The 15,129-nt window shown below is 39.2% G+C and overlaps 1 protein-coding gene across 1 annotated transcript in view; it reads left to right on the forward strand.

Moving 5' to 3' along the window:
* Positions 1–10,929: 10,929 nt before the first annotated feature.
* The window catches only part of Mgat3 (beta-1,4-mannosyl-glycoprotein 4-beta-N-acetylglucosaminyltransferase), a 48,294-nt gene continuing 44,094 nt past the window's right edge, over positions 10,930–15,129 (forward strand). Inside the window, 1 exon segment of the mRNA XM_071658809.1 lies at positions 10,930–10,962. Within this exon segment, the coding sequence (XP_071514910.1) occupies positions 10,945–10,962 (18 nt within the window). The 5' untranslated portion in view covers positions 10,930–10,944.

Below are 15,129 nucleotides of genomic sequence, written 5' to 3' on the forward strand. Positions count from 1 at the left end.
ATGACCTCAGGTTGACCTACTTTGACCTCACTCGGAAGTAAAAACATTTGCCTTGATAAAAGAAATATTCAAATTATTTCAGGCTTCACTGATACCTGCTATGATACACTTTCTTTGTCGTAGTACTAGTTTAGATAATTGGAAAAAGGACTTTTCATTTGATGTATGATTAATATAATTTCATATTAAACTTAATCGCTGTTGCCCGCATCAGCGAGTAGTAACGCCAGGAAATAGACGAAGAATTGCCCATTCACTCACACACACACACACACACACACACACACACACACACACACACACATATATTGGAAAAGATCACAATTTTGCGCGTGATCAAGATATTCCTATGAGTCCACGGGGAAAATGAAGCACGAAAAGCTCCCAAGTGCACTTTCGTGTAATAATCACATCATCATGGGAGAGACAAGAGAGAAATATAACAGTGAGTTGATATACATCGAAGAGACGTCCTAGCTTCGTCTCTTCGATGTATATCAACTGACTGTTATATTTCTCTCTTGTGCCTCCCCTGATGATGTGATTATTACACGAAAGTGCACTTGGGAACTTTTCGTGTTTCATTTTCCCCGTGGACTCATAGGAATATATATATATATATATATATATATATATATATATATATATATATATATATATATATATATATATATATATATGTATATATTTATTTATTTTGCTTTGTCGCTGTCTCCCGCGTTTGCGAGGTAGCGCAAGGAAACAGACGAAAGAAATGGCCCAACCCACCCCCATACACATGTATATACATACACGTCCACACACGCAAATATACATACCTATACATCTCAATGTACACATATATATACACACACAGACACATACATATATACCCATGCACACAATTCACACTGTCTGCCTTTATTCATTCCCATCGCCACCTCGCCACACATGGAATACCATCCCCCTCCCCCCTCATGTCTGCGAGGTAGCGCTAGGAATAGACAACAAAGGCCCCATTCGTTCACACTCAGTCTCTAGCTGTCATGCAATAATGCCCGAAACCACAGCTCCCTTTCCACATCCAGGCCCCACACAACTTTCCATGGTTTACTCCAAACGCTTCACATGCCCTGATTCAATCCACTGACAGCACGTCAACCCTGGTATACCACATCGATCCAATTCACTCTATTCCTTGCCCGCCTTTCACCCTCCTGCATGTTCAGGCCCCGATCACTCAAAATCTTTTTCACTCCATCTTTCCATCTCCAATTTCGTCTCCCACTTCTCCTCGTTCCCTCCACCTCCGACACATATATCCTCTTGGTCAATCTTTCCTCACTCATTCTCTCCATGTGCCCAAACCATTTCAAAACACCCTCTTCTGCTCTCTCAACCACGCTCTTTTTATTTCCACACTACTCTCTTACCCTTAGATTACTTACTCGATCAACCCACCTCACACCACACATTGTCCTCAAACATCTCATTTCCAGCACATCCATCCTCCTGCGCACAACTCTATCCATAGCCCACGCCTCGCAACCATACAACATTGTTGGAACCACTATTCCTTCAAACATACCCATTTTTGCTTTCCGAGATAATGTTCTCGACTTCCACACATTCTTCAAGGCTCCCAGGATTTTCGCCCCCTCCCCCACCCTATGATTCACTTCTGCTTCCATGGTCCCATCCGCTGCCAGATCCACTCCCAGATATCTAAAACACTTTACTTCCTCCAGTTTTTCTCCATTCAAACTTACCTCCCAATTTAGTTGACCCTCAACCCTACTGTATCTAATAACCTTGCTCTTATTCACAATTACTCTTAACTTTCTCCTTTCACACACTTTACCAAACTCAGTCACCAGCTTCTGCAGTTTCTCACATGAATCAGCCACCAGCGCTGTATCATCAGCGAATATATATATATATATATATATATATATATATATATATATATATATATATATATATATATATATATATATATATATATATATATATATATATATATATATATATATATATATATATGAAAGGCGGGCAAGGAATAGAGTGAATTGGATCGATGTGGTATACCGGGGTTGACGTGTTGCCAGTGGATTGAATAAGGGCATGTGAAGCGTCTGGGGTAAACCATGGAAAGTTGTGTGGGGCCTGGATGTGGAAAGGGAGCTGTGGTTTCGGGCATTATTGCATGACAGCTAGAGACTGAGTGTAAACGAATGGGGCCTTTGTTGTCTTTTCCTAGTGCTACCTCGTACACATGAGGGGGGAGGGGGATGGTATTCCATGTGTGGCGAGGTGGCGATGGGAATGAATAAAGGCAGACAGTGTGAATTGTGTGCATGGGTATATATGTATGTGTCTGTGTGTGTATATATATGTGTACATTGAGATGTATAGGTATGTATATTTGCGTGTGTGGACGTGTATGTATATACATTGTGTATGGGGGTGGGTTGGGCCATTTCTTTCGTCTGTTTCCTTGCGCTACCTCGCAAACGCGGGAGACAGCGACAAAGCAAAATAGAAAAAATAACAATGTATATGTATGTATACGTTGAAATGTATAGGCATGTATATGTGAGTGTGTGGACGTGTATGTATATACATGTGTATGTGGGTGGGTTGGGCCATTCTTTCGTGTTTTCTTGCACTACCTCGCTAACGCGGAAGACAGCGACAAAGTATAATATATATATATATATATATATATATATGTATATATATATATATATTCTTTTTCTTTTCTTTCAAACTATTCGCCATTTCCCGCATTAGCAAGGTAGCGTTAAGAACAGAGGACTGTGCCTCTGAGGGAATATCCTCACCTGGCCCCCTTCTCTGTTCCTCCTTTTGGAAAATTAAAAAAAAAAAGCAAGAGGGGAGGATTTCCAGCCCCCCGCTCCCTCCTCTTTTAGTCACCTTCTACAACACGCAGGGAGTACGTGGGAAGTATTCTTTCTCCCCTATCCCCAGGGGATTAGAAAGGGTAGTGAGTGGTGGGATGAAGAAGTGAGAGTATTAGTGAAAGAGAAGAGAGAGGCATTTGGATGATTTTTGCAGGGAAAAAATGCAATTGAGTGGGAGACGTATAAAAGAAAGAGACAGGAGGTCAAGAGAAAGGTGCAAGAGGTGAAAAAAAGGGCAAATGAGAGTTGGGGTGAGAGAGTATCATTAAATTTTAGGGAGAATAAAAAGATGTTCTGGAAGGAGGTAAATAAAGTGCGTAAGACAAGGGAGCAAATGGGAACTTCAGTGAAGGGCGCAAATGGGGAGGTGATAACGAGTAGTGGTGATGTGAGAAGGAGATGGAGTGAGTATTTTGAAGGTTTGTTCAATGTGTTTGATGATAGAGTGGCAGATATAGGGTGTTTTGGTCGAGGTGGTGTGCAAAGTGAGAGGGTTAGGGAAAATGATTTGGTAAACAGAGAAGAGGTAGTAAAAGCTTTGCGGAAGATGAAAGCCGGCAAGGCAGCAGGTTTGGATGGTATTGCAGTGGAATTTATTAAAAAAGGGGGTGACTGTATTGTTGACTGGTTGGTAAGGTTATTTAATGTATGTATGACTCACGGTGAGGTGCCTGAGGATTGGCGGAATGCGTGCATAGTGCCATTGTACAAAGGCAAAGGGGATAAGAGTGAGTGCTCAAATTACAGAGGTATAAGTTTGTTGAGTATTCCTGGTAAATTATATGGGAGGGTATTGATTGAGAGGGTGAAGGCATGTACAGAGCATCAGATTGGGGAAGAGCAGTGTGGTTTCAGAAGTGGTAGAGGATGTGTGGATCAGGTGTTTGCTTTGAAGAATGTATGTGAGAAATACTTAGAAAAGCAAATGGATTTGTATGTAGCATTTATGGATCTGGAGAAGGCATATGATAGAGTTGATAGAGATGCTCTGTGGAAGGTATTAAGAATATATGGTGTGGGAGGCAAGTTGTTAGAAGCAGTGAAAAGTTTTTATCGAGGATGTAAGGCATGTGTACGTGTAGGAAGAGAGGAAAGTGATTGGTTCTCAGTGAATGTAGGTTTGCGGCAAGGGTGTGTGATGTCTCCATGGTTGTTTAATTTGTTTATGGATGGGGTTGTTAGGGAGGTGAATGCAAGAGTTTTGGAAAGAGGGGCAAGTATGAAGTCTGTTGGGGATGAGAGAGCTTGGGAAGTGAGTCAGTTGTTGTTCGCTGATGATACAGCGCTGGTGGCTGATTCATGTGAGAAACTGCAGAAGCTGGTGACTGAGTTTGGTAAAGTGTGTGAAAGAAGAAAGTTAAGAGTAAATGTGAATAAGAGCAAGGTTATTAGGTACAGTAGGGTTGAGGGTCAAGTCAATTGGGAGGTGAGTTTGAATGGAGAAAAACTGGAGGAAGTGAAGTGTTTTAGATATCTGGGAGTGGATCTGGCAGCGGATGGAACCATGGAAGCGGAAGTGGATCATAGGGTGGGGGAGGGGGCGAAAATTCTGGGAGCCTTGAAGAATGTGTGGAAGTCGAGAACATTATCTCGGAAAGCAAAAATGGGTATGTTTGAAGGAATAGTGGTTCCAACAATGTTGTATGGTTGCGAGGCGTGGGCTATGGATAGAGTTATGCGCAGGAGGATGGATGTGCTGGAAATGAGATGTTTGAGGACAATGTGTGGTGTGAGGTGGTTTGATCGAGTAAGTGACGTAAGGGTAAGAGAGATGTGTGGAAATAAAAAGAGCGTGGTTGAGAGAGCAGAAGAGGGTGTTTTGAAATGGTTTGGGCACATGGAGAGAATGAGTGAGGAAAGATTGACCAAGAGGATATATGTGTCGGAGGTGGAGGGAACGAGGAGAAGTGGGAGACCAAATTGGAGGTGGAAAGATGGAGTGAAAAAGATTTTGTGTGATCGGGGCCTGAACATGCAGGAGGGTGAAAGGAGGGCAAGGAATAGAGTGAATTGGATCGATGTGGTATACCGGGGTTGACGTGCTGTCAGTGGATTGAAGCAGGGCATGTGAAGCGTCTGGGGTAAACCATGGAAAGCTGTGTAGGTATGTATATTTGCGTGTGTGGACGTATGTATATACATGTGTATGGGGGTGGGTTGGGCCATTTCTTTCGTCTGCTTCCTTGCGCTACCTCGCAAACGCGGGAGACAGTGACAAAAAAAAAAAAACAAAAAAAAAAAAGAAATATATATATATATATATATATATATATATATATATATATATATATATATATATATATATATATATATATACGCACACACACATATACATATATACACATATACATAATTCGTGCTGTCTGCCCTTATTCATTCCCGTCGCAACCCCGCCACACATGAAATGAAAACCCCCTCCCCACGCATGTGCGCGAGGTAGCGCTAGGAAAAGACAACAAAAGCCACATTCATTCACACTCATTCTCTAGCTGTCATGTATAATGCACCGAAACACAGCTCCCTTTCCACATCCAGGCCCCACACAACTTTCCATGGTTTACCCCAAACGCTTCACATGCCCTGGTTCAATCCATTGACAGCACGTCGACCCCGGTATACCACATCGTTCTAGTTCACTCTATTCCTTGCACACCTTTCACCCTCCTGCATGTTTAGGCCCCGATCACTCAAAATCTTTTTCACTCCATCTTTCCACCTTCCAATTTGTTCTCCCTCTTCTCGTTCCCTCCACCTCTGACACATATATCCTCTTTGTCAATCTTTCCTCACTCATTCTCTCCATGTGATCAAACCATTTCAAAACACCCTCTTCTGCGCTCTAAACCACACTCTTTTTATTATCACACATCTCTCTTACCCTTTCATTACTTACTCGATCAAATCACCTCACACCACATATTGTCCTCAAACATTTGATTTCCAGCACATCCACCCTCCTCCGCACAACTCTATCTATAGCCCATGCCTCGCAACCATATAACATTGTTGGAATCACAATTCCTCCAAAGATACCCATTTTTGCTTTCCAAGATAACGTTCTCGACTTCCACACATTCTTCAACGCTCCTAGAACTTTGTCCCCCTCCCCCACCCTATGATTCACTTCCGCTTCCATGGTTCCATCCGCTGCCAGATCCACTCCCAGATATCTAAAACACTTCACTTCCTCCAGTTTTTCTCCATTCAAATTTACCTCCCAGTGGACTTGTCCCTCAACCTTACTGTACCTAATAACCTTGCTCTTATTCACATTTACTCTCAGCTCTCTTCTTTCACACACTTTACCAAACTCAGTCACCAGCTTCTGCAGTTTCTCACCCGAATTAGGCCACCAGCGATGTATCATCAGCGAACAACAACTGACTCACTTCCCAAGCTCTCTCATCAACAGACTGCATACTTGCCCCTCTTTCCAAAACTCTTGCATTCACCTCCCTAACAACCCCTTCCGTAAACAAATCAAACAACCATGGAGACATCACACACCCCTGCCGCAAACCAACATTCACTGAGAACCAATCACTTTCCTCTTCCTACTCGTACACATGCCTTACATCCTCGATAAATACTTTTCACTGCTTCAGACAACTTGCCTCCCACACCATATATTCTTAATACCTTCCACAGAGCATCCTATCAACTGTATCATATACCTTCTCCAGATCCTTAAATGCTACATACAAAACCATTTGCTTTTCTAAGTATTTCTCACATACATTTTTCAAAGCAAACACCTGATCCACACATCCTCTACCACTTCTGAAACCACACTGCTCTTCCCCAATCTGATGCTCTGTATATATATATATATATATATATATATATATATATATATATATATATTTTTTTTTTTATTATACTTTGTCGCTGTCTCCCGCGTTTGCGAGGTAGCGCAAGGAAACAGACGAAAGAAATGGCCCAACCCCCCCCCCCCATACACATGTATATACATACGTCCACACACGCAAATATACATACCTACACAGCTTTCCATGGTTTACCCCAGACGCTTCACATGCCTTGATTCAATCCACTGACAGCACGTCAACCCCGGTATACCACATCGCTCCAATTCACTCTATTCCTTGCCCTCCTTTCACCCTCCTGCATATTCAGGCCCCGATCACACAAAATCTTTTTCACTCCATCTTTCCACCTCCAATTTGGTCTCCCTCTTCTCCTCGTTCCCTCCACCTCCGACACATATATCCTCTTGGTCAATCTTTCCTCACTCATTCTCTCCATGTGCCCAAACCACTTCAAAACACCCTCTTCTGCTCTCTCAACCACGCTCTTTTTATTTCCACACATCTCTCTTACCCTTACGTTACTCACTCGATCAAACCACCTCACACCACACATTGTCCTCAAACATCTCATTTCCAGCACATCCATCCTCCTGCGCACAACTCTATCCATAGCCCACGCCTCGCAACCATACAACATTGTTGGAACCACTATTCCTTCAAACATACCCATTTTTGCTTTCCGAGATAATGTTCTCGACTTCCACACATTCTTCAAGGCTCCCAGAATTTTCGCCCCCTCCCCCACCCTATGATCCACTTCCGCTTCCATGGTTCCATCCGCTGCCAGATCCACTCCCAGATATCTAAAACACTTCACTTCCTCCAGTTTTTCTCCATTCAAACTCACCTCCCAATTGACTTGACCCTCAACCCTACTGTACCTAATAACCTTGCTCTTATTCACTTTTACTCTTAACTTTCTTCTTCCACACACTTTACCAAACTCAGTCACCAGCTTCTGCAGTTTCTCACATGAATCAGCCACCAGCGCTGTATCATCAGCGAACAACAACTGACTCACTTCCCAAGCTCTCTCATCCCCAACAGACTTCATACTTGCCCCTCTTTCCAAAACTCTTGCATTTACCTCCCTAACAACCCCATCCATAAATAAATTAAACAACCATGGAGACATCACACACCCCTGCCGCAAACCTACATTCACTGAGAACCAATCACTTTCCTCTCTTCCTACACGTACACATGCCTTACATCCTCGATAAAAACTTTCACTGCTTCTAACAACTTTCCTCCCACACCATATATTCTTAATACCTTCCACAGAGCATCTCTATCAACTCTATCATATGCCTTCTCCAGATCCATAAATGCTACATACAAATCCATTTGCTTTTCTAAGTATTTCTCACATACATTCTTCAAAGCAAACACCTGATCCACACATCCTCTACCACTCATATATATATATATATATATATATATATATATATATATATATATATATATATATATATATATATATATATATATATATATATATATATATATATATATATATATATATATATATATATATATATATATATATATATATATATATATATATATATATATATATATATTCCTATAAGTCCACGGGGAAAATGAAAATGGAGAGAGAGAGAGAGAGAGAGAGAGAGAGAGAGAGAGAGAGAGAGAGAGAGAGAGAGAGAGAGAGAGAGAGAGAGAATGTCCATTTACACAGGAGTAGTGACAGCGGAAGATGAGTAATGAGGAGCGTCAGGCAGTGATATAGATCCAACGACACTTCGCTGACCCATGACCCATTCTATTTTTGACCACCTCACATCACTCATCCCGCACCACCTGCCATCCTGGATCACTCATCTAACACCACCTGCCATCCTGGATCACTCATCCAACACCATCTACCATCCTGGACCACTCATCCAACACCATCTACCATCCTGGATCTCTCATCCAACACCATGTACCACCCTGGATCACTCATCCAACACCAACTACCACCCTGGATCACTCATCCAACACCAACTACCACCATGGATCACTCCTCCCACACCACCTGCCATCCTGGATCATTCCTACCATATACCACCTAACATCTTCGGCCACACATCAACCGCCATCAGGGACTATTCCTACCATGCCATCTGCCATCCTGGACCCCTGTGCCACGCCATCTGTTATCCTGGACCAGAGGGACCTACATACATGGTTGTGGTACAGGTATATCACGGTCATCCTGAGAACATTGTTTGTGGGGAGATCCTAAGAGCATTATTTGTGGGGATTCTAAGAAGATTGTTTGTATGTCGAACCTGGGGACATTATTTCTAGGTTCGTACTGAGATTTTTTTTTTTTTGTGATCGTGAGAACTTTGTCTGTGAGTTGATTCTGAGAACTTTGTTTGTGAGGTGATCCAGAGAACAATGTTTGTGAGTTAATTCTTAAGAAATATTGTTTTGAGGTGATGCTGAAAACATTGTTTGTGAGGTGATTCTCAGAGTCTTGTAAGGACATCCTGAGAACATTGTTTTTGAGGTGATCCTGAGGACATTATGTGTACAGTGATCCTTAAGGATGGCTTCACTATGTGGAGAATGAGTTTAGGATGTGTTGTGGAAATGCCTACATGATTGTGTATCATTTCCTCCGTATCAACCAAAAAATCTTGGTGGATTTCCTCTTATCGTACAGAAATTTTTGTATGTATAGATATTTAAGTTGCATTAGCATCGAGTCTTGGTTCAAATTATTTTTCAGCCTTCCATTCCACCCCTTGATTTTCAGGTTGCCTGTCAGTACACAAACTAGTATGAAAGTAAATGTCTTACAGTACTGTAGTGATGATTCACGGTGTAGGAGACAAACCTATGTTATTGTGAAGTTGCAAATTTCACTGTACAGGTGGACATCGTGGAAGTGACGTGGTCACTTTACAGGGGTACATCTGTGACAATGATGTAGTCACTGTACAGCAGGGCATCTTTTGTGGGAAAAGACTAGTGAGTTTGGAGAGGCATATTTGGTTAGGATCAGTATAAGTAGAAACTTCTTAGTGCGTTGCTGTATCCCTCAGGCATGATGGCCCGGCCTATTACCTGACCCTGAAAAGGAAGCGATTTTGGACCCTGACACATCCTTGAATTTCTCCTGCTCTCGTATGTATGAAGAGGTTTATTCATGGAATTATTCTTCTAAATATTATCATTATTATTAGAAGTACTAAATATTTGTAAAGGGTATGCAAGAGATAAATGTATTATAATTTCTGGCCCTTGTTGGCTAGATAATTGGGGGGCAGGTGAACCATTAAACCCAGCAACATACAACAGAGCTGAAAGCAATTAAAATCAAAGCGAATCTTGGACTTGTTGTCAGTTATTTACAACAACATACAGTGAATATGAATTAACTTAGAGTTTATTTGCAGAATATAATACTAATTCTTATTTTCGTCCATAATTTCCATTTCCCAAGTTAGTGAGGTAGCGTTAAGAACAGAGGACTGAGCCTTAGCGGGGAAAATCCTCACTTGACCCCCTTTTCTGTTCTTTCTTTTGGAAAAGTAAAACAGGAGAGGATTTCCTGCCCCCCCTCCCCCCAACCGCTTCAAGTCGCCTTCTATGACACGTAGTGAATTACTGGAAAGTAATCTTTCCCTTCTATCCTCAGGGATAATAATAATAATTATATATATGATTCTATTTATATTCCATTATTTGGAGAATTTTGGTATTTGAAGAGGATTTAGGATCCGACACTGTTTCTGAGAAGCAATTTTTCTGTAATATATACCCAGGAATCTTACGGATTCTTGTTATATATTTTGTTTGTATATTTCTGACCGTTTTCTGGTATCATATTGAACATTATTATATGAAGGACTTGCGTGTTGTTCTGAATGATGTGTATGCGGTATGCTCAATTTGCATCATTATATTTCTGTCTGAACAAAAACTGTGGAATGAAAATATTATGATAAAGTTTTATTCTTGTTTTCAGAATATTCTAAATTAGTAGATGGTTAAAGTAAATATGAAAAACTTATGAATAAATAAATAAATTATATATATATATATATATATATATATATATATATATATATATATATATATATATATATATATATATATATATATAGTGGAGTGAGTCCTGGTGCACCTTTATATGTACAGAAAATACAACTGTCCCGAGTGTAAACAACTGTGTCAGTTGCCATCATGCCATGACAGCTTTCCTGTTGGTGAGAAAATTTTTCACAATTTTAGATGCATAGTAAGTATATGTTTGTATTAATCAATATTAGGTTTTTGACAAATAGCTGATATCGTTGTAAAGCTGCATCAGATCGTACAGAAGTTTGATTAGATTACCAAGGCGGGATCTGTGTATTTAGAAAGTTAATTGTCTCTTGAACGATACAAAAGTAGTTTATGTAGTCAGACATCTACTACCGGCAGTAATTGTAACAAAATGATAATGTTAGTATACATAGAAAGTCACGTGTTATAACAAAGTGTTGGTGACAGTTGGCTATTGTGCTTCAGTAAAGACAACATGGGAAGTAGCTCAGGGTTAGGTCCAGAAGCCCAAGTTATGTTTACAAGTTATGTTTAAAGTTATAATATCTTAGCTAATACGGCTATGGAGAACTATTATCCCTACAACATATGTATTTGTGATGGATGTGTCTTGACAAATGTTGTTATGACAGTCAGATTTAAGTGAATGACGCAGGGCTTAGATATTGAGAATTTCCATATTACATTAATTATTTATATTTGTCTAGATTTAAGACTAGTATGGGGCGGACGGAGACTTGCTACCTATGGTACCCATTATCTTCACTGCAAATTTTATTATGCCAAGTAAGGTTATGTGTACAGGTAAACATGTTGTTTAATGTTTCCACACGAGTAAGCCAAGGAAGTGGAATAAGGTATTTCATTACACTGTACTGTACATTGTTGTTCCAAAATTTAGCAAACGTGATTCAAATCATTGTTGTGAAAAAATATACATATAATTTCATCAAATACTGGTAATTCTACCAAAATGATGGTGATTATCTTCCTTATGTGCCTCACCATATTAACTGATTTTGTTTAACTTAAAAAGAAAATTGACAGTGCTGGAGATGTATAATGAATTGGAGAAGAATGATTTGGATAATTTTACATCAATATATGGCATGTCAGTAGTGGGCAGGTTCATTAGTACAGGGAAAGTGTACAGAAAGTTATTTCTAGAAATTAAGAGAACATATTAAACCTACCTGATTTCTCCAAGCAGCTGAGATTTACTTTAATTTTCAGTGTTGTCATTGAAATATAACAATTGTCTTTTGGTCTTTCCTGCCTTTCATGGAAAAAAAATGTGCCTTGTACCTAGTTTGTGTATGTTTGACTACAATCATACTCAGAGACTAAACCTTTTGGCAACTAGATTGAAACATAAGGTCTTGATAATTACATTTTTTCAAAAGACATTTTGAAAATGTCAGATATACAGGAAAATTTTGATGTAGTTTTGATAGGTCTTTGCCATTTTTTTAGGAGTGTTTTCGGTACTTTTTTGTGGTTTACCTCATGATCCTTAAAAAGCTGAAGATACCAACGAAGTGAAATAAATGTCAGAACTTTTGCGAAGGAAAAAAGTCATATGACTTCACTAAAGTCGCAATGAAAAATTAATGATTGCATACCATTGAAATACTTAAAAGGTCTTTCATAACAAAATAATCACAAGAACATGAAATGTCTTAATGAATAAGGGAAGACTTCAGTCACAGATTTATTCATAGGTAAGAACCACTTGTGGAACCTAGTATTGTCCTGGACATGGTTTAATACCTTTGAGAAAACAGTATCATTATAGTCTTTTTCAACTAACTTATTTGTTAGTTTTAAAGCTTCCAACAACTTTAATTGGGTAAGTCAAAGTGTAGAAAAGTGGCACATAGAAAGTAATCATTTGAGTAATTAATAATAAGGACTGTGAAGGTAAGAGAAAATGTAGAGAAAGGTAAAACTCTTGAACAAATTAATAGAACTTATGAACATCTCACCAGTCATTCCCTCTCACCTGAAATTTGTTGTATTTTCAACATTATTTGAAAACAATTGTTTTGGTTTTGCATTTACAGTGAAAGTCTTGAAAGGCTTGGGCACTTCATTTTCACACAAACGTGTCCCTATGAGCTCAACCAATTATAGCAAATACTCTTTGTCCTGTTGTAGGAGGAGGATGATAATGTTTATGCTATATTTTAACCATGAATTTGAAAATTAAGTTAAATCCCAGCCCTTAAATAAAGTTAGTGTAGGTTTGATAAGCTATGTTGATTTCCAAAATGTTTTGGTGATGTTTTAATTAACTCCACAGTTTTCATGATTTTCGTTGCCCTCCCATTGCCACTTATATATTGTTAGAGGATAAAAACTGATGATCCAAATCATACTCCACAAGTTAACTTCTAAGACTTTGGAGTCCATTAATATTCTTTCCCCATTTTCATGAATTACTTCAGGTTAGTAATGTAGAGCTCATATTAGCTACATAATTACCTGTTTATGTCTGCCATACAATATTGATTTCATTGTGAATGGTACAAACTGTCTTTGGGGAAGGCTTCATACTATAATTCTGATTATTAAGCTCATTATACTTTCATTTAACAGAATGACTTATGTAGCATCACTGTTGGTTACTGTAAGTGAAAGTGCTGTTGTGGCAAGTGGACTCATCAGGTGCATGGATAATTGTAATGTTCTAGTTAGGCTCACAGGCAGCCTAATTCTTCTTTGACTCAAGTCTGTTGAAGTCACCAGGAATGGTTTACCACACCTGTGTCTGCAAACCATTTTCACTCTGATATTTAATATTGTTCTCTTGTGTTGAGCAGACCATGGATGATCTGATTTTGATCGGTCACTGGAGGCAATTGCAATACTTTACCTGGCACAATAGAGGCAAATTTTTAAAGTATTACAAAGTTTAAGTTTTTCTTATGATTAACTAGGTTGTAATTTTCTGAAGAAATGTTAGCATATGCCACTCAATTTGAGACATTGTTTACAAATGCTATGCACCCTATAACTTATTCTCCTCAGCTGAGATACTCCAAGAGTATCTGTATAAAAGAGTTAAACGGGGAAAAGATCACCTCAGCAATCAATTATGATATTAAAAGGAAGGTAAAAATGGAACTCAGGAAGGCAAAAAGGAACTGTGAAATAAAGTAACAAATGAGGCAAAAACTGATGTAAAAGGTTTTATCCAGTTGTATAGAACTAAGGTGCAGGATAAAAGTGAAGAATAGAATTTGACCAATTATATCACGGTGGGGAGAGTTATTTGACAGTGAATTGGAAATGTGTGAGATATTTAATAGACATTTTTTTGTCAGTGTTTACAAAGGAAGACAAGACTAATATACCAGCTGCTGAGAAATTTTACAAGGGGAATGAAAATGGGAAGCTGAGCGATTTTCAAAATAACTCAGGACGATATTGTTGAGGAAATAAAGCATTTGAAGCCAGCTAAGTCACCAGAGACAGACAACTTTTTTGTGCGGTGTTAAAGGAATGTAAAGAAATTTGCTCTCCATTACTTTATATATTCAGTAAGTCTCTCAAGACTGGTTTTGTCCCCAAACATTGGAAAACAGCAAGCATTGTCCCCTTTTTTAAGAAGGGGGGTAAGTTGGATGGGTCAAATTATAGACCTTTAGTTTAGCATCTATTTTGGAGAAATTTCTAGAGTCTGTAATAACAAATAGAATTAGAGAGCATCAGGATAGTTATGGTTTAATCAGGGAAGCACAGCACGGGCTTACCAAAGGAAAATCATGCCTTACCAGTTTGATTACATTTTTTAATGTGGTTTTTGAAACTGTGGATAAGGGCAGTCATTATGATATCATATATTTGGATTTTAGTAAAGCTTTTGATAAGGGGTCACATCAATGACTGCTGAAAAAGGTGGAGGCATATGGTATTGGGGGGAAGGTATTAAATTCGATTAGGGAATATCTCACAGACAGGAAGTAGAGGGTATGTATGAATGGGTCCTCATTGGGTTGGGATGATGTAATCAGTGGTGCGCCACATTGGTTGGTGCTAGGACCTCTTCCTTTCATCATTTATATAAACAATTTGGTGTGGAATCATAAGTGATGATGAAATTTGCAGACATGAAAATTTTATTTTTTTTTTTTTTTTTTTTTTTTTTATACTTTGTCGCTGTCTCCCGCGTTTGCGAGGTAGCGCAAGGAAACAGACGAAAGAAATGGCCCAACCCCCCCCATACACATGTACATACACACGTCCACACACGCAAATATACATACCTACACAGCTTTCCATGGTTTACCCCAGACGCTTCACATGCCTTGATTCAATCCACTGAC

This window comes from Panulirus ornatus, chromosome 5 (genome assembly GCF_036320965.1).
Source record: "Panulirus ornatus isolate Po-2019 chromosome 5, ASM3632096v1, whole genome shotgun sequence".
NCBI lineage: Eukaryota > Metazoa > Arthropoda > Malacostraca > Decapoda > Palinuridae > Panulirus > Panulirus ornatus.